This window comes from Ctenopharyngodon idella, chromosome 18 (assembly GCF_019924925.1).
Source record: "Ctenopharyngodon idella isolate HZGC_01 chromosome 18, HZGC01, whole genome shotgun sequence".
NCBI lineage: Eukaryota > Metazoa > Chordata > Actinopteri > Cypriniformes > Xenocyprididae > Ctenopharyngodon > Ctenopharyngodon idella.
This window is the reverse complement of record NC_067237.1, coordinates 17646248-17665962: the sequence shown is the minus strand read 5'-3', so window position 1 is coordinate 17665962 and position 19715 is coordinate 17646248. Positions and strand designations below refer to the sequence as shown.

At 37.3% G+C, this 19715-nt stretch overlaps 1 protein-coding gene across 1 annotated transcript in view; it reads right to left on the bottom strand.

Annotated features, from left to right (window-relative positions):
* pik3c2a (phosphatidylinositol-4-phosphate 3-kinase, catalytic subunit type 2 alpha) overlaps positions 1 to 19715 on the bottom strand; it is a 41503-nt gene that overhangs the window by 4284 nt on the left and 17504 nt on the right. The window contains exons 6-26 of the mRNA XM_051869913.1: positions 19286 to 19397; positions 19096 to 19175; positions 18907 to 18970; positions 18666 to 18812; positions 18161 to 18200; positions 16810 to 17029; positions 14400 to 14522; positions 14109 to 14276; positions 12974 to 13082; positions 12736 to 12878; positions 10462 to 10650; positions 10130 to 10223; positions 9363 to 9457; positions 7956 to 8136; positions 3679 to 3783; positions 3144 to 3236; positions 2641 to 2770; positions 1763 to 1899; positions 1486 to 1655; positions 1246 to 1402; positions 904 to 1013 (exon numbers count right to left, since the gene is read on the bottom strand). Coding sequence (XP_051725873.1) covers positions 904 to 1013; positions 1246 to 1402; positions 1486 to 1655; positions 1763 to 1899; positions 2641 to 2770; positions 3144 to 3236; positions 3679 to 3783; positions 7956 to 8136; positions 9363 to 9457; positions 10130 to 10223; positions 10462 to 10650; positions 12736 to 12878; positions 12974 to 13082; positions 14109 to 14276; positions 14400 to 14522; positions 16810 to 17029; positions 18161 to 18200; positions 18666 to 18812; positions 18907 to 18970; positions 19096 to 19175; positions 19286 to 19397 — 2667 coding nt within the window. The remainder of the gene's footprint in view (positions 1 to 903; positions 1014 to 1245; positions 1403 to 1485; positions 1656 to 1762; positions 1900 to 2640; positions 2771 to 3143; positions 3237 to 3678; positions 3784 to 7955; positions 8137 to 9362; positions 9458 to 10129; positions 10224 to 10461; positions 10651 to 12735; positions 12879 to 12973; positions 13083 to 14108; positions 14277 to 14399; positions 14523 to 16809; positions 17030 to 18160; positions 18201 to 18665; positions 18813 to 18906; positions 18971 to 19095; positions 19176 to 19285; positions 19398 to 19715) is intronic.

Genomic DNA, 19715 nt, shown 5'->3' with positions numbered 1-19715 from the left:
TATATCTCGCAATTCTAAAAAAAAAAAAAAAAGTTTAGATATAAACTTGCAATTGGGAGAAAAAAGTCAGAATTGTGAGATAAAAAGAATTACCTTTTTATTTTTTATTTCATGGCAGAAACAAGCTTCCATAGTCCCCATAAGAACTGATTCTGAGCTACCAGAAAGGAGTTGTCAGTAATTCCAGCCTTATTTCCTGCTTGAACCTACATAGGTTTGTAACAAATTTGCATAATGCCAGCCTATGGTCTCCATTGGGTGCCTGCGAACAATGTCTACTTTGCCCTGCCCTCAAACATTGTAGTCGTAGCTGAGGTCTTGAAGAGTTAGGTTCGTGCTGTTGATATGTCGACAAGGTACTTTTTTCTGCTGCGAATCCAATTCGATGCACTTCGAAAGGATGAGGACTTGCGCTTGAATTGATACGGTAAAACCGACGCCATCATTATGGTTTGTATCAAGTGTATCAAGTGCTGAGAAAGCCTCCGGAGCTGAAATTCAGATATGGTAATGGGCGTTTAGTTTGAGACATGCTGTAAGCAGTAGACCAATCACAATAGACTGGGCCACCTGACCAATCAGAGCAAAGTAGGCTCTCAGAAAGGTGGGGTTTAGAGAGAATGAAAACTTTAATTGAACTTATTCAAACACGGAGAGAAAAGAAGTGACGCGGCATTGTGTATTATGAGAAAATTAAAGTGTTTTTTGACCTTGGAAGCATGTAAACATTGAAGGAGACCTCTAAAACAAAATTAAAGACCTTAAAATAGCATGATAAGAGCACTTTAAAATAAAAAAATTATTTTGAGAGAAAAAGAATAAAATAGTTGATAATATTAGTATTAATTATTGTTATTATAAATAATAATAATCTAGTTTTATAGCTGTTTAGTAGACATCTACCTTGTGAAGAAAATGGTAGCCTCTGCATCTGTAGTCTGAGGTTGAAGAGCATCATACACGTATTTGAGATCTTGGACTCCAGTCAGCTCTGGTAAACCCGATTGTGTCATCTGTGTCAAACACACAAATACAAAACTGATCAATAAACAAGTAAAGCAAGAAAAGTCTTGGATGAAGAACATTATGCCAACAGCTTCCTGTCATTAGGGTTGTGCAATGACTTGTTTTGAGGTATCTTATATTGTCAAAAACATTTACACATCTAGCCCTTCCTGTTGACATAAGACCCTATGGATGACACACAAATGACTGTTTTGTTTGCAGTGCAGTGCTGTATTTTACCAGAGACAGCAGGTTGAGAAAGAGGTTGGAGTGTTTGCGTATCAAGTTGTAGGCTTGTGAGCAAAGGTCAACAAAAAGCTGGAAGCGACTAGTGGGTCTCTCGCCTCCATTGATGACGTAAGCCATATCAGAGGTTAAGACAAACGGTGCACGGTCCCTGCAGAGGGGAAAGCATTATGACGTGATTAATAAAACCAAACAAAACCTGTGCGGTCTTACATAGTGTAACTCCTCATTCACCTTTTAAAACTCCCAATCATTTGTGCGTGACCCAGGAACTTCCCAAAGTCTATGTGGAACATGTGGCCGGTGGAGCGCAACATGATGTTGTCATTGTGACGGTCACAAATGCCTAAAATGTAAGTGGCCACACAGCATCCTGCGCAGGTGTAGATGAAATTCTCTGAGGCCTGATAAGAGACGGTTTGGATTAAGTTCAAAAAATGAATTCTACACACATGAAATTGGTTCAACTAAAGCTGCCATGGATCCAGTTTAAAAAATGTTTTAGATGTACCTTTTCATACTCATCCTCAGCAGGGTTATACTTGCGAAGCCACTCTGCAAGAGGTTTGTCCTTGAAGGAGCCCGTAACTCCGTACTCCACCTGAATCTTCCTTAGTGTCTCAGAAGATGGTACCAACTCCACCATTCCTGTGCAACCAAAAACAAACATGAAGTTAAAATATAAACAGAAGTTATGTACACAGTGCCAGAGTAAAATACTGTAAAAAGTCACTTCATGTTTTTATTGCACCAAACGGCCATAAACTGGTTTTTCATGCCCATTTTCCACAATCTCTCAGATTCAAAGAGCTAAATAGGCCATTTTTGCTGTACAGTATTCAAAAATTTGGGGTCAGTATGATTTTTATTTATTTATTTATTTTTTTTTAAAGAAATGAATACTTGGTAAATGTGATGGTAAATATATTTATAATGTCACAAAGGATTTTCATTTAAATAATGCTGTTCTTTTGAACTTTCAATCAAAATCCTAAAAAATGTATCACAATTATAAGCAGTTTTCAACATTTATAAAAAATGGTTTCTTGAGCACCAAATCAGCATATTAGAATGATTCTGAAAGATCATGTGACACTGAAGACTGGAGTAATGATGCTAAAAATTCAGCTTTAAAAAACACAGGAATAAATTACATTTTAAAATATATTGAAATAGAATCATTTTAAATTATTACAATTTTTCAAAATATGACTGCATTACTGTATTATTGATCAAACAAATGCAGCTTTGGTAAAAATAAGAGTTCTTTCAAAAACATTACCAACCTCAAACTTTTAAATGGTAAATCATAAAAAAAAGAAAAGAAAATTATATTATATTCTAGTTGGAAAATAGCTAAATAGATTTTAATTGTAAAATGGAACATACCTTTATCTTTACCAGTAGAGATGCATTTGAAGTTGACAATGCGCAGGTCCAGTCCCTCCTGCAGCCAGATCCGATCCATAATCCGAATCATCTGCAGCGCCAACATGTCCTGCCTCAGGTCCTCTCCAACCTAAATTACAGTTAAGACAGATAAGCTATTTGGACATACCTAAAAACCAAGAGTTTCTTTGTGCTTAAATATCTACAGTAGGTACAAGATTTTTGTTGTACAACTGATTCGACCACTAGAGGGCATATTCATGACTGAGACAAAAGTTTCAATGCTGTTTTTATTGTGCAGCCCATTTTTAATGCCAAGACCAATTTCCATCAATCATACATGTTTATAGTTTGAGTTCAATGCATGATCCTACCATTGCAATTGATATAAAAAGTATCCGACTGCTCTGTAACTAGTGTCAAACCAATGTGATGTAAAACTATAACAAACTTTAGCAGCTATGCATTCTCACTATAAAAGCCCCATTACCATACACACACACCTTAAACATGACATTAATCTCATCTCCCAGTGGGTCTGCGTTAACCAGTGCAATCTTCAGAGGTACAGCGTTGGAATTGAAGAAGGAGCAGGCCTAGATTCAAGGGGAGGAAACAAAAGCAGCACCATGTTACAAAAGCACAACACTAGCCTCAGGGTTTTAGTTAGATTTACTGCTCCAACATGGCAACAAAGAGGGTCTTTGAAATGGGAGCAGCTCTGACTGGAAGAGAAAAGATGGAGTTCAGTGACATGGTTTAGGCTTTGCTGACTATGCAAATCTTTATATATGAAACAGGAAGAGAGGGGGAGTGAGCACGGATGATAAGGAAGTGAATCACATGTGAACGCTTCCCAGCAAAACGGAACAAAACCTGGCTTGACATGAGAACTGAAGAAATATGTTCCTTGGGTGTGTGGTTTTTGAGGTCTCTATAGAACTGCCTGAGCTGATAAATGTTATTTAAACATTATTAATCAGACTGAGACTGTAGGTTGGACAGGGTCAATTTTTTTGTCATGACTTAAGCGCTCACCTTGATATTGAGTTCTTTTGCCACCAGACTGGGAGTAATAGGGAGTCTACAGCTGTTCTTTTGGAAGAAAGACTGTACCCTCTCTAGACCCTCCAGCAGCACCACCTATGAAGAACAAACATTGAGATTGAAAAATTAAGTAGTGTAAGACTGGATGTGGATTCTTCTGACTATACAATAGAAAATAAGCTCGTTTTGTATATATATAACGTTTTGTTTGACAAAATAATCTTTACAAATGAACACAATGCTTAGGAATTTTGAAGCCTAAATACAAACTGCTATACAAAAGTAAATAGCTACGACGACAACCACAGTTGTGTAACATCAACGTCACCGCCATTAAGGGGATAGTTCACCCAAAAAGGACAAAATGGTCAATTACTCACCCTCATGTACTTCCAAACCCGTAAGACTTTTGTTCATCTTCGAAACACAAATGAAGATAATTTAAATGAAATTTGAGAGATTTTGGTCCCTTCATTGACAGCTACCACTTTGTCACTTCAAAAAGTTCATAAAGAGATCGTAAAACTAATCCATATGAATTGAGCGGTTTATTCCAAATTTTCTGGAGAGACTCGGTCGCTTTATATGATGAACAGACTGAATTTAGGCTTTTATTCACATATAACCATTAGCTATGTTTCCAATTCAAAGTTTCAAATTTAACTTGTGTGCAAAATTGGAATATTGCATAAAACATTTGCGAATAAAGCACCGTTTCTATCCAGTGAGTTGAAGAGAATAAAATTGTCACTCCTTGATAAACTAGTGCTAAATATCACTAAGAAAAGTAGGAGAAGACACTGTAAAATAATTTCCATAGATAATAAATTACTTGGGCCTCAGAGTATGCATCACCAAAAAAAGCATTTTAGATGCTGTGCAACGAGATCGGTTGCTGGTTGGTCCAGTTATGCCGTCCCTTCGCAAAAAGTCACATGACTTTTTTGATGCGCTTTGAGGAATTTATTCGGTAAATGTATTTCCGTCGAAGTTTATGCGCATGTTTTCTTATCGGATAAAAAATGTAAATGTTTTTATGTGCATTTTTTAGAATTCATGCACATCTTGACGTTTCCATCCAATGGAAAAAATAGGTGGATGGATACATAGCTATTGATCAGCGAACATAAACAGAAGCTCAACCGAACCTGCTTGACAGGCGAGAACAAACCTCTTGCAGAAGCTCAAACGTGCTGCGTAACACACGAGAATGAACCTCATTGGTTCTCGCACGTCAAGCAGAAATGCTTGAGCTTCCATTTACCACCACTGCTGTGTGCGTTGATGAATGTTTATATGTGAATAAAAGCCTAAATTAAATCTGCCCATCATATAAAACGATTGAGTCTCATTTGGACTAAACCGCTCAATTCATATGGATTAGTTTTACGATCTCTTAATGAACTTTTTGAAGCGTCAAAGTGATAGTTGCGTAGACTGTCAACGGAGGGACAGAAATCTCTCAGATTTCATTAAACAATCTTCATTTGTGTTTCGAAGATGAACAAAAGTCTTAGGGGTCTGGAACGAATAATTAATGACATAATTTTCATTTTTGGGTGAACTAACCCTTTAAGTTTCCCAAAATTCTTTCAATCTATATTTAAAATCAACAAGTTGGAAAGTCTGAGTTTGCAAGAGTGCTGTATAAACACAATAAGGCTGTAAAAAAAAGCGAGTAGATGAGTTTTCCTGTTCGACATGATGTTTAATGATGTTCCTCGACAATCTGTCACATTTAGCCAGTTGTTAGCAACCGTAAAAGCTTAAAGGGTTAGTTCACCCAAAAATGAAAATAATTTATATAAAATGAAAGTCATTTATTACTCATCCTCATGCCGTTCCACACCCGTAAGACCTTCGTTCATCTTCTGAATACAAATTGAGATATTTTTGTTTAAATCCGATGGCTCCCTGAGGCCTACATAGGGAGCAATGACATTTCCTCTCTCAAGATCCATTAATGTACTAAAAACATATTTAAATCAGTTCATGTGAGTACAGTGGTTCAATATTAACATTATAAAGCGATGAGAATATTTTTGGTGCGCCAAAAAACCCCCAAAATAACGACTTATATAGTGATGGCCGATTTCAAAACACTGCTTCATTAAGCTTCGGAGCATTATGAATCTTTTGTGTCGAATCACGATTCGGATCGCGTGTCAAACCACCACACTGTTGAAATCACGTGACTTTGGCGCTCTGAACCGCTGATTCAACACAAAAGATTCATAACGCTCTGAAGCTTCCTAAAGCAGTGTTTTGAAATTGGCCATCACTATATAAGTCGTTATTTTGTTTTTTTTGGTGCACAAAAAATATTCTTGTTGCTTTATAATATTAATATTGAACCACTGTACTCACATGAACTGATTTAAATATGTTTTTAGTACATTAATGGAACTTGGGAGAGGAAATGTCATTGCTGGCTATGCAGGCCTCACTGAGCCATCAGATCTCAACAAAAATATCTTAATTTGCGTTCCGAAGATTAACGAAGGTCTTACGGGTGTGGAAAGGCATGAGGGTGAGTAATAAATGACATTATTTTCATTTTTGGGTGAACTAACCCTTTAAAATACTTTAAGAAAGCAGAATTACTGATGTTTTTAAATATTGTACAATAAAATGTGAAAACATCTTAAGCTTGTGTTAACCACAGAACTTATTTCATGCATTTAAAAAAAAAAAAAAAAATTGACTTTGGGACAAAGTACAAAAAATGTTAACTTGTTTTTGGGTTTTAGGACGGATTCCTGCAGCACTCTAGTTAGCAAAGACAGACAAAGAAATAACATAAAATATGTTTATGATAAACATCTAGTAAAGAGCCTTATTACAAGCTTTCCATCCGTATGTAAATCACTTGTTCACATGGGAGATATAAGATGAGGCACTATAGGACCAAAAGTATGTGGACACCCCCTTTTAATTAACGGTTTGGCAAGGCCTTTTAATCCCAGCGAAGACTAATCTTAATGCTGCAGCATACGACGACGCTCTTGAGAATTGTGCGTTTCCCACTTTGTGGCGACGCTTTGGGCAGGACCCTTTTCCGTTCCTACATGACAATACTCCAGAGCACAAAGCGAGACCCATAAAAAATAATTTAGTCATTAATTAGAACTTGACTGGCCTGTGCAAAACCCAGATCTGAACCCTCCTGAACACATTTGGAATGAATCTGAACACGAATGTGAGCCAGATACATCAGTACCTGATCTCACTGATGCTCTTGTGTCTGAATGGCGTCAATTTTTTAAATGAAATGCTCAACACCACACATATATAGGTGCGGTGTTTGGGTTTCCATAGATTTTTCTATATAGTGTATTAGTATAAGACAATATAAGATATCATCAATATTGGCTGGATGAGCGGGAGGGACCAAGGGTTCATCCAAATACAATCATCCAATGATCCAATAATCTGATTCATTACTTATGAGAAAAATACTTTTTTTCCCCTCATAAAGTGTTTTGCAAGGACAAAAGTCAAACAGGCTTTTATTCAAACCCAAAACAAAACAAGAGATTCCTGGTATAGTTATGTAGCCTTTCCATTATTTTATGTTTATTCAGATCATGTTTTGAAGAGCGTTATTAAATTAGATTTTGGAACTAGTTTTTGAACTATTTAGAGACTTCTGCACTTGTTTCCCAGAAGTCTTTGGTTTGAACTCATAGATTCCTATGGGTTGTAAGAAAATAAATCCGCAACTAAAATAAATGAGTACAAGATTCTGTTGCTGGCACAGATGTACACTACTGTTCAAAATCTGAAAGAAATGAATACTTTTATTCAGCAAAGATGCATTCAATTTACCAAAAGTGACAGCAAAGACTAGCAAAAGAACTTATATTTAAAATAAATGCTTGTTCTTTTTATACATCAAACAATCCTGAAAAAATGTAAGTTAAAAATGTAAATTAAGCAACTATTTTCAGCATTGATAATAAGAAATGTTTCTTGAACATCAAATCAGTAAATAAGAATGCTTTCTGAAGGATCATATGACATCAAATGAATGCAGCCTTGGTCAGAATGAGACTTCTTTCAAAAACATTATAAAATCTCAACGACCCCAAACTTTTGCACGGTAGTGCACATACATCTACGGAGAATGTAATGTGCAAAAAATCTAAATAAAATCATTAAATATAATACAAAGAATGTTACGCTATTTTTGGGATGCATTTTATACAGGTTAAAAGCACAAAACATATTCTTCAATGTGAAGGGCTCCTATGGCAGCCGTGGCTTACCTGTCGGGTGGAGCTGCTCGCCTGCCGCACCTTTTCAGCCAGAGCACCCAGCAGCTGCACAAGCCTGGTCTGCTTCTCAAGCTCAGCCCTCAGTCCAGCCCCACACAGACACAGCAGCACGCCTAGGATGCGGTCATAACGCTGACCAAATGCTGGGTCCTGCACGGCATCCCTCAGCAGCCTAAATACAAAACAGACCAAAACGCCATCTCATTGGGTAACGTTAAAAAGCTTTGACTTAAATGTCGTTTAAAGGGGACCTATAATGCCCCTTTTACAAGATGTAATATAAGTCTCTGTTGTCCCCAGAATGTGTCTGAAGTTTCAGCTCAAAATACCCCACAGATCATTTATTATAGCTTGTCAAATTTGCCCCTATTTGGGTGTGAGCAAAAACACGCCGTTTTGTGTGTGTCCCTTTAAAAGCAAATGAGCTGCTGCTGCCGGCCCCCTTTCCAGAAGAGGGCGGAGCTCTAACAGCTCACGCTTCGGTTGCTCAACAACAACAAAGCTGGAGAATCTCACGCAGCCAAAATGACGATTGTCAGTAACGGTGTTCAGCCTTACATTGTTCAAACCGGAGTCGACACTGATGGAGAGACTCAGGAAAAAGTTACAACTTTCAGAATGAAACTGGACGTTTCTGAATGGTTAGTGGATAAATTTATGTAGTTGCTGTGGAGTTGATTCAACTCATCGACTAGCATGTGCCGTCATGTTAATCTTTTGTGTTGAATTGACCCTCGTTTGTGAAGCAGTCCGGCGTAAAACGACGGCATGACAACACTCTACTACAACTCTTCCTCTTCTGTAAAGCAGCCCAACATGGCCTCACCCCCTTTGTTGCGTGTGTTTCGCCATAGTGTTAGAACTGGTACACTGTTGTCGCTGAAAACAAAATGACCACGCCATGGGTGGGCAGATTAAGGGGCAGTAATATTATAATAAGATCCCTTTCCTACATCACTAGGGGAGCAAAATCTGAGCGGCTCGTTTTTTCACATGCTTGCAGAGAAAGGCTTACCAAAACAAAGTTACTGGATTGTCCTTTTTCATGTTTTCTGGGTTGGGAGACCCGATTATAGCACTTAAACACTGAAAAAGTCAGATTTTAATGATATGTCCCCTTTAATGTTTTATGATGGCATCAGTTTGGATATACGTGATCAATGCTTCTATCACTTGTTTCTGCTTTTTTCTTCGCCTGTGTTTTGATCCGGAGGTTCTGTACCATTTCAGAAGATGCGTAATAGCGCCCCTACTGTGTAGCAGTGAAAACACGGTTTGCCAAAAGAATTCTGGGAAGCACTGTGTCAAATGACAGAAAATCTCATAAATGGCAGGATTAATATTTTAATGAATTGAAAGCCCTTAAACATATATAATCCTTTTCATAAAGAACTTTACCAGTATAGATAATGGGCAATGTTGACATTTCCCAGAGCCCGAGACAGCAGAAATATCACCAAGGCGCTGTTGAGGTGACACTCAAACTTCACTGCCTGCAAACAGAAATCAGTGAAACACAATTTTACTCACTGATCTACCCTTGTGAAAAAGAAATGTGCTTCATTTTTAAAGCACTTTTAAAGTACAGTTAAAAACCATTATGTTTTAATAATCTTTTGTCTTGCCTTATTTTGACATGATGACAAACATACTAAAGCATATGTAAAGTACTAGATTATAATTTTAACTGTGATGTGTTAACCGATATCACATATACATTTTAAATGCACTAAATCACTTCATCTTTACAAATGTGTAATTACAAAAGCTTAAATACATAACACACATTTCAATAGGGATTACATTAAAGTATATTTTACATTTAAGTAGATTCTTGTCAGTACAAGCAAGTAAATACAGATATACTTAACCTCTACTTAAGTGGGTCAAAGCACTCTCAAGTTAAACTAAATGCATTTAATATAAATTTAAACTAATACATTTTCATTCAACTGTAAATAACATGCAATTAAGTGTCCAAAAACATTACATTCAATTTGCACTTAAGTATATTATTTACTTATGTACTTTCTTTTAAAGTATGCTAAAGTGTACATCTTTTCAAGAATATAGCCAAAAAAAAGCAACAGAAAGCACTATAGAAGAAAATTTATAGAAGAAAAAGATACATGCATAAGTGTGTGTGTGTGTGTGTATGCGCACACCTGCACCAGCTGAGGGAGATAGTCAGCCAGCTCATCATCACTGCTGCTCTCGATCCAGCTCACAGCCACTTTTCTCACCTCTGTGTCAGCAAACCTGAATATAACACGCACAACCAGGCACAAAATTAACCACATGCTCAGATCCCTCTCCATAATGGAACAGTAATAAAGCAAGTCATGAGACCAATAAAGTGGTCAAAAACCAAAAAAAAAAAAAAAAATCATATGACAAAAGTGACACATTAAATGTGTCATATGCTTAAAATGTGCTTGTGCAATAAAGAGAGGGAACGTGGACTATAAAATGAAACGAGAGCAGAACAGATACATACTTTGATTCAAGGAGCTCCAGGGCCGAAACAGGCGACAGAGGGGGCCAGTGGTGCAGAAGCGAGTGGATCTCACCCATACTGCCCCAGTCCCAGCTGGGTGCACTGGCCAAGATTTTGGGCAGGCTGTATTCATAGTCCCGACAATAGTACCTCTGGTCCCAGAGCAGCTGCTTGTCTGCTCGCGACAGCCTGGTGGAAAAGAATGCTGGGTAATCTCAAGGCAGACAAAGTACTTCCTGTGGGCTTCAAACAAAGTCAAGAAGCAGACGTTCTAACCCGTTAATCCAAGAACCATAAAGTAAGAGTTAGTCCTGATCCAGAGATAAGAGGCACAGGAAACAAGTCACACCTCTTAAATGTGTCTGCAAATGGACAGTCAAGCTGGGAGCCCTGCAGCTGTTGGCACTTGGTGGGCATTCAGAGAGACACACTTACAAATTGGGCATGGAGAGCTGCCCACCGTCTGAGGCTGAGCGTTGTGTGGCTGTCTTAAAGCTGACTGAGCTTTCTGTTCCACATCTGAGACATGCATTTTCAGCAGACTATACTAAACAACTCTCCTCATCAATGGAGAGTTAATCTCAAGTCATGGGCAGTTTGAGTCTGCTTTTACTGCAGGGAATTAAATTCACTGGTTATTTTATCTATAAAAAGTGATTCATATGAAAAACAAAATGGTTGTTTATGTCTCCATTCTATGGCACATCAAGCCATTCATACACTACCATTTAAACATTTGTGTTTGGTAAGATTTTTGGCTGCATTTAAAGGGGACCTATTATGCTCCTTTTCACAAGATGTAATATAAGTGTCTGGTGTTTCCAGAATGTGTCTGTGAAGTTTCAGCTCAAAATACCCCACAGATCATTTATTATAGCTCGTCAAATTTTCCCCATTTGGGTGTGAGCAAAAACACACCATTTTTGTGTGTGTCCCTTTAAATGCAAATGAGCTGCTGCTCCCGGCATCCTTTCCAGAAGAGGGCGGAGCTTTAACAGCCCGCGCTTCGGTTGCTCAACAACAACAATGCTGGAGAATCTCACGCAGCCAAAATGAGGATTGTCAGTAATGATGTTCAGCGTTACATTGGTCAAACCGGAGTCGGACACTGATGGAGAGACTCAGGAAGAAGTTACAACTTTTAGAATGAAACTGGATGTTTCTGAATGGTTAGTGGTATGTAGTTGCTGTGGAGTTGATTCAACTCATCGACTAGCATGTGCCATCATGTTAATTTTTTGTGCAAATCCAGCGTTGAATTGACCCTTGTTTGTGAAGCAGTCTGGCGTAAAATGACGGTATGTCAACAACACTCTACTACAACAACTCTTCCTCTTCTCTAAAGCAGCCCAACATGGCCTCACCCCCTTTGTTGTGTGCTCCCGGGGGCAGGATTTATGTAAATTTTAGAGTTTGTGATGTCACCAACCCGGGAAGAAGCTCGTTGTAGTCCCTACCAGCCATTTTTTGTAGTCCTTAAATGAAAATATCTCCCTTTGCATTGAACTTTGAGCGTCGTAACTTTGCAGATGTTGTTTATGCTCAAACAGCAACATTACACACTAACTAAAGTTAAAAAGTGAAATCATAATCAAGGACCCCTTTAAAACCTAATCTCTAAAAAGTGATTCATATGAAAAACGAAATTGCTCTTTATGTCTCCATTCCACGGCACATCAAGCCATACAGAATTCAGATGTGATTCGCACTCAAAATTCAAAATCTTTTGTTATTTTATTTTAACGTTTCAGCTCTCAGGCCTTCAGTGTGGCACATCAAGCCATAAAAACACTACCATTCAAACATTTGTGTTTGGCAATATTTTTGGCTGCATTTAATGATGTCAATCTCTACTTAAATAGAAGTTTTTTATATTCTGAGAAGCTCGAAATCACTTCATTCTCAATAATTAAAACCCTTAAATAAGATAAGCAAGCTGAAGGAGATCCATATAATTGGAGTAACTAGGCGGAACAGATTCAATTACATTTTGCTCTCAGAGACTCTTATTATCTTGCATATCTGGAAACATGTTCAGTTCATCTGCCTCTTAGGCTTATTATGAAGCTTCTGGTGCTCAAACAAGACAGGAAACACATGCCACGGTGACTGCATCAAACGTTCTGATTAGGAATTTACCAAAAGCCAAAATCAAAGCCTATAACATAACCCCACCTAAAACCTTACCATTACTCTTTTTGCAAGCACTGGTATTTCCGTCATAAAATGCAAATCTACTTTATTCCATGAGGTCTTTTTTGGATGCAAACGTACCCAAAAGCAGACGCTTGTGCACACAGCTTTTCTATCTCACTTCGATCGCCTGGATCAAGTGGCTCTAGGGACTGAGGGTCTGGGCAGCCGTTCTCCTGAGGACCGACATAGAGCACATCCACCGCTGGACTGGGGAAATCAACCTGTGCATGGTCAGACAATGATATTAAAGTGTCAATCAATGTCAGTGAAGAGCAACTGACTCGAGATACACAAAAAAAAGAGCAAATGAAAGAACCTGCAGTATGATCCTCTCGGTAGGATTCTTCCCCTTGCCTCCAGCTCCTGGCTGAAGGGCTTGAGGAAACGTCCACAAACTCAGCAGCTTACTACCTCTTGACAGCACCCTGAAACACAATAAAACTAAGTCATACTCTCAAAGCAAACACTCCAAAAATTCCATCAACGGAGCACAGGCATCCCAATATACAATTTTTATGTTGTGCTGTCATACACAAATTGCCATATTTACAAGAATTTGACTGTTCACTTTTTTTTTTTTTTTTTTGGTCAAACTCATAATCAGTGTTGGGGAAAGTTACTTTTAAAAAGTAACACATTACATTGCGTTACTCCCTAAAAAAGTAACTAATTGTGTTAGTTACTTTTGATGGAAAGTAATGCGTTATGTTACTTTTGCATTACTTTTTCTCATCTGGGCTAGGCTGTTTGTTTGTTTGTTTGTTTTATAACAACAGAAAAGTTCTATTTTTGGTTAATGTAAAGGCCTTTCACACCAAAAGTGAAATAAGTCTCAGGCTGAAGGAAATGCAAATTCATGCCTGTACAGTAGAGGGCGCAGTTCAAACAAACAAGCCTTTCAGCTGTGCTGACATTCTGGAATACAGAAGAATAGGACACAGGAGAAGTAAATGAGTAAATGCTCACATTTAGTCTAGAACTAGTCTAGAATAAATATCATGTTTACACAGTGCACACAACACCACATTTCACTCAACATGGGGACAAGAGAGCTGTCAGTCAATAAATAGGAAAACAAAGTAACTTACGGTACTTATTTGAAAAAGTAACTCAGATATTTTGTTGTAAATTTAAAAGTAATGCGTTACTTTACTAGTTACTTGAAAAAAAGTAATCTGATTACGTAACGCACGTTACTTGTAATGTGTTACCCCCAACACTGCTCATAATTAAAAGTTTGAAAAGTCATAATTTTATGAAAGCTTCAGCTTCTTCCACTTTGAGGGAGATTATGAGCATTGAATAACTGAAATTAATATTTTATTTATTTATTACTGATTTATTACTTACTGGAAAAAGAAACTGACATATGCACCTAAACAAATATGAACAACATACAATATACTCTCAAAGGTCAATCTAATTTATATGAGGTACTGTTTATGACTTGCCTCCTGAAATCAAACAGAGGCATGGACACTTTTCCCAAAAGCTCCGGACCCTTCCGTTGCTTGTTGGAATCCGGCGAGTTATTTGCGTTCTGGTTGAGGACCCCATAGAGAGAAAGACTCAACATGGCCTCCAGTGGTAACAGCGCCACTGAAATAGGGAAGTTTATCCTAAAGAAACAGGGGAAGTCGTCACCAACAGAAGAAACTGGCAGCAATCCTGTTGATTTCCCTCTAATTCTAAAAATTGCAGGAAGTAGCGTGCCAGCATGTTTAAGGGGCATTAACACTTACAATTCATCCCATTTGATGTGGTAGAAGAAACTCTTGTACGTTCCCACTTTTTTGGACTGGACAGGCTTGAAGAGATTCCTGTTGTTGTGGGTCAGGGCACACATCAGGTAGTATTTTTCAAAACTGGAAAACAGGAAGGACAAATTACTCTACGGCACGGAACGGGAAGAAAACATTGGCCTGTATTCATCAATTGAAAACCGCATGATTTGACTGAATATGATATAAATAATCAAAACGTGAACACTATTATTGTTTGAAAACTAATTTATAACCTTTTTTGTTTGCAATTTACACACAAATGGTTTGTATATATTCATTCAAATACTTGTTTGAAATATCTTTCAAATGATGGCAGAGTGCTTCAGATTTTTTTAACACAGCCAATCAAAGTTCAAACATTTTTAGGATTACAGATGGAGATGGCACAAGAATACATATTTTGAATCTCTTTTGGTGTGGTCTGGGAAAATATTTCATGCTGCTAAAAATAGGCTCCATGATGAAGCACTGTGGTAGAGCGTATCCTCGGGGAGGGGGAAATCGGTAACAAATAAAATTCCTCCTCAAGAGAACTGGATCAAAATACAGAACAGAGTGATGCAGAACTTTGACCCTCTTCTGCCTCCAAACACACCACACCCCTGTCGCTCTGTCCAGCTCTGCCTGCTCACACTGTTCTGTATGGAAATCACTAGTCATGTCTATTTCGGCCATGGCAGATAAGTGCTGCTGGTGGAGTGGAGATAAATAAACGAGCTAGAGATAAAGCAAGCTACGCAGTAAGGCCTAGAACGGTTTAATTCACTTCCACCTCCAAAGACTTCTACAAACTAGTATTCAACTATGAAAGACTAACAAATTGCCTTGGTGATATATCAAATATTTCAATATATTATGCATACACAGATGGGCCAAAACATTATGATCGCCTGCCTAATATACTGCTGGTCCACAGATGCTCAACTGGATTGAAATCTGGAGAACTGCTGACCGGGAGTAACACACAAACCTTGCCATTTCAGAGATACTCTGACCCAGGCGCCTTGCCATAACAACCTTATCAAAGTCACTCAGATCTTTATTCCTGCCCATTTCTCCTGCATCCAACATGTTGATCATGAGAACTGATTGTCTGCCATCTAATCTACCCAGACCTTAATATGTGGCTTTGTTAGCAGATGACCAACGATATTCACATCACCTGTGACTGGTCATAATGTTTTGGCTCATCAGTGTATGTACACACACACACACACACACACACACACACACACACACACACACACACACACACACTATTGTTCAAAAGTTTGGGGTCAACAAGATTAAAAAGAAGTCTCTTATGCTGACAAAGGCTACGTTTATATGATAAAGTGGAATTTAGAATACTGTTTTAATATATTTTAAAAATGTAATTTATTTCTTGTGATGCAAAGCTGAATTTTCAGCATATTTATCCCAGTCTTCAGTGTCACATGATCCTTCAGAAATCATACCAATAAGCTTATTTGGTGCTCAAGTAACTTTTTTTTTTTTTTATTGTTATCTGTGTTGAAAGCAGTTGTGCTGATTAATATTTTGTGGATTTTCTGATGAACAGAAAGTGGAAATGAACAGCATTTATTTGAAATAGAAATCTTTTGTAAAATTATAAAATGTCTTTACCAACACTTTTGATTAATTTAATGCTTCATTGCTGAGTAAAAGTATTCTTTAAAAAAAATAAAATAAATGTTGCCGGTCCTTTTTATTAATTTTTGTGAATCAATAAAAAAAAAAAAAAAAGAAAGAAAAAAAAAAAAAGACCATTTTAAGCCGTTTCAGAACAAATGCATAAGCATCAAAATATATACTGAATGTCAAAAGAAGAAAAAATATTTAGCTGTACTACACAGCTCTAGCATTAGGAGATCATCATGGCCCTCAGAATATTCATTATCAGAGCACATAACCCTCATTCCTTACAACATTTTTTATATGTGGCCTTAAGTAAAAGCATGCTGAATAAAGTTATTTGCAGAGGATGGGAATAATGTGAATCTAAGCTCTCCAAGTTGGGTTAAACGTTAAATGGTCTAGATATAATTTACTGAGGATGATTGCTCCAAGAGAACACAGACCCAAAATTACTCAAATTATCTAGGAGGAAATAACAGTGTAATGAATATGGACTAAGGCAGTGCTTTGAAAGTAGTAGAGAAGTTTACCTTGGCTGTGAGTTTGTTATACAGAGTCATTATCAGTCTGAAGTGAATTAAACAGCGTTTAGTGCTTATTTAGACTGTGAGGCTGAATGCGCCAAAACAGAAAGAGTAAATGGATTTCACTTGAAATCCATTTGTTTGTATTATTAAAGTATCAGTTAATATTTAGACCAAGTTCAGACTAAAAGGGACAGAGTGCTTACCTGCTGACCCAGGTAGCAGGAATGCCATGAACAGCAAACAGAGTGAACTGCAGGTGCTCTGTGGTGCCCGAGGCCTCTTTGCTGTCCCTGCCGTCCTCCATGTGCTCTTCCATCGTGCAGCCAGGAGTAGTTGGGCAGAAAGACTGCAGATAGAGCTTAGTGAGCTCATACACAGCATCTGTGAGCGATGTTAAACTCTCCTCCACTGGGCTTTTGCAACCTGGAGGATCATAAGTACAGTATAGCATAGGTGAACAAGAAACAGCACATCCTAATTTATTTATTTATTTACTTTTGGAAATCCACATTCATGTAAACAACAGTTTATTAAAGAGGAAAAGCATTGTTTTGCTCCCAAAAGGAAGTCTGGAAGTTCCAAAAATAATGTTTTCTAGTTTTAGCATTCACAGCCTTAAAGGATTAGTTCACTTCAGGATTAAAATTTCCTGATAATTTACTCACCCCCATGTCATCCAAGATGTTCAATTCTTTCTTTCTGCAGTTGAAAAGAAATTAAGGTTTTTGAGGAAAACATTCCAGGATTTTTATCCATATAGTGGACTTCACTGGGGTTCAACGGGTTGATGGTCCGAATTGTAGTTTCAATGCAGCTTTAAAGGGCTCTACACTTTCCCAGACAAGGAATAAGGGTCTTATCTAGTGAAAAAATCAGTCATTTTCTAAAAAAAATAAAAATGTATATACTTTTTAACCACAAATGCTCATCTTGCACTAGCTCTGCGATGCACCACATATTACGTAATCACGTTGGAAATGTCACGCGTAGTACACTATATGGAGAAAAATCCCGGAATGTTTTCCTCAAAAACCTTAATTTCTTTTCGACAGAAGAAAGAAAGACAAACATCTTGGATGACATGGGGGTGAGTAAATTATCAGTAAATAATCCTTTGAAGGTAAAGTATGTAATTTCTGCACCACTTGTTGTCATCACATTGAAAAAATAAATGACTCTTTTCAAACTGGTTTCTATCCCTGTGTATCATTAATCAAACAAAAAGATCACATCTCAAATTTATGTTATTGGTTGAGTCAATGTTGCGGCACCAAGTTGGTCAGAACACCCAAATAAACAGACCAAAGTTTAAAAATAATAATAATAATATAAGATGGTTGAATTTGGATTCGAAAGTGGATTGAATCATGAGAAATAAAACAACAGAGCAAAGTTAGCACCTCAGAGTCAGAGTGTTTACTCTTTCCAATAGAAATTAATAAAAATTAAAAGTGTTTAATTGTAGATGACTGCAAATTAGGACAACTACTTAAACTATTACACACTTAACCTTTTAAAAGAAGGACATTGAGATGTTTTAGGAGCTGAGCTTACCATTAGCTGAACCGGCAGAAGCTGAACCTGTGGCACCAGCCTGCAAAACAGTTTTGAAACATGTATATTCAAACAGAAAGAAAAAAAAAAAAACTAAATAAGGACTAAAAATTGTTGTGCTTTAGACTAGGGATGCACAATATCAGCTATTGATTTAAAAATAAATAAATAACAGTATTAGTGAGTATTAGGAAAAATCAAATCAAATAAATGCACACTAATAATTAAACTAAACACTATTAGATGCAAATGTTATTAGATCTCAAAATCAATATCCATTTTTCATACTAATTATTAGAATTTTCTGATGCCTAAATTTACTTTCACCATTTAAAACAACTGATTTTAGTCTTTAGTGTTTTTATTTTATTTTACATTTTACAAATTAGTACAGAATTGTAACATCAGCCACTGATCAACAATCGGTTATTTGTCATAAAATGAAAAAAGCTTAGCTACAATTTTAATATTGTGCATCGCTACTTTACACTGAAGCTTCTCTGACCTCTGGAGAACGTGTTCTAGGAAGGTTGACAGAGCGTTTGAGCTTCTTGACGGCATCAGTGATGGCTGGTGTCTCAACTTCATCCAGAGCACAGCAGAGATTCTTAACTGACTGAACCACATTGTCCACTGTTTTATACTGAGTGCTCTAGTGAGAGAAACAGAGTGAGAGATTGAACAAAAGAACCTGAAATATTTTCAAACGCTTTATTTTCATTAAATTAGCTTAAAAAATAAGTTACCTCATTCTGAAGGCAGACATTGACTTGCTTATGATAGCCTTCTAGGTATTCAGCAAGACCCTCTCTACAGAAGAAAAAACATGCAAAGGAATGAGAGAAATCAACAAGCACAATCAGAGACTTCAAAGGCCACCCATGACTTTCTTGGCCTTTGGTAGGTGCAGTAGATAAGATGCTGCACATTCCTACCTTGTGACTGCCTCTTTAAACGGCCTCTCCACTAGGCCAAGGTATTTCTCCAAGTCAATGGGGGAGATGTCATCTTCTGCCTGTTAGCATACATAGAGAAAACATATATTTATCCATTAAAACTTGTGAAGATAGTAGTGCAGTGAACAACTAGTTTATTTATTCATTCTAACCTTTTTAAATGTCTTACCGTTCGAGCCAGATCTCGTCTCATTGTGTTAAGAAAAAGGAGCTGTAGTTTGATCTCCGTTTCCCACTTCCTGCAGTTCTGCACGTACTCATGACTGCCTAGACTGTGTTTACTGGAAGATAACATTAAAGATGCTTTAGACATGGGCCAGAGCCAAAAGTAACAATACCTAAATGAATCAATGAATAACGGTGTAATGTCAACTTTATATATTTATAATAAAACTGATCAAAAGCGACAGTAAAGACATTTAACAAATTTGTTACAAATTTCAAATAAATGATGTTGTTTTAAGCAGCACAACTGTTTTCACCATTGATAATAAGACATGTTACTTGAGTCCCAAAAGAACATATTAGAATGATTTCTGAAGGATCATGTGACAATGAAGACTGGAGTAATGATGCTGAAATTTCAGCTGTCATCACAG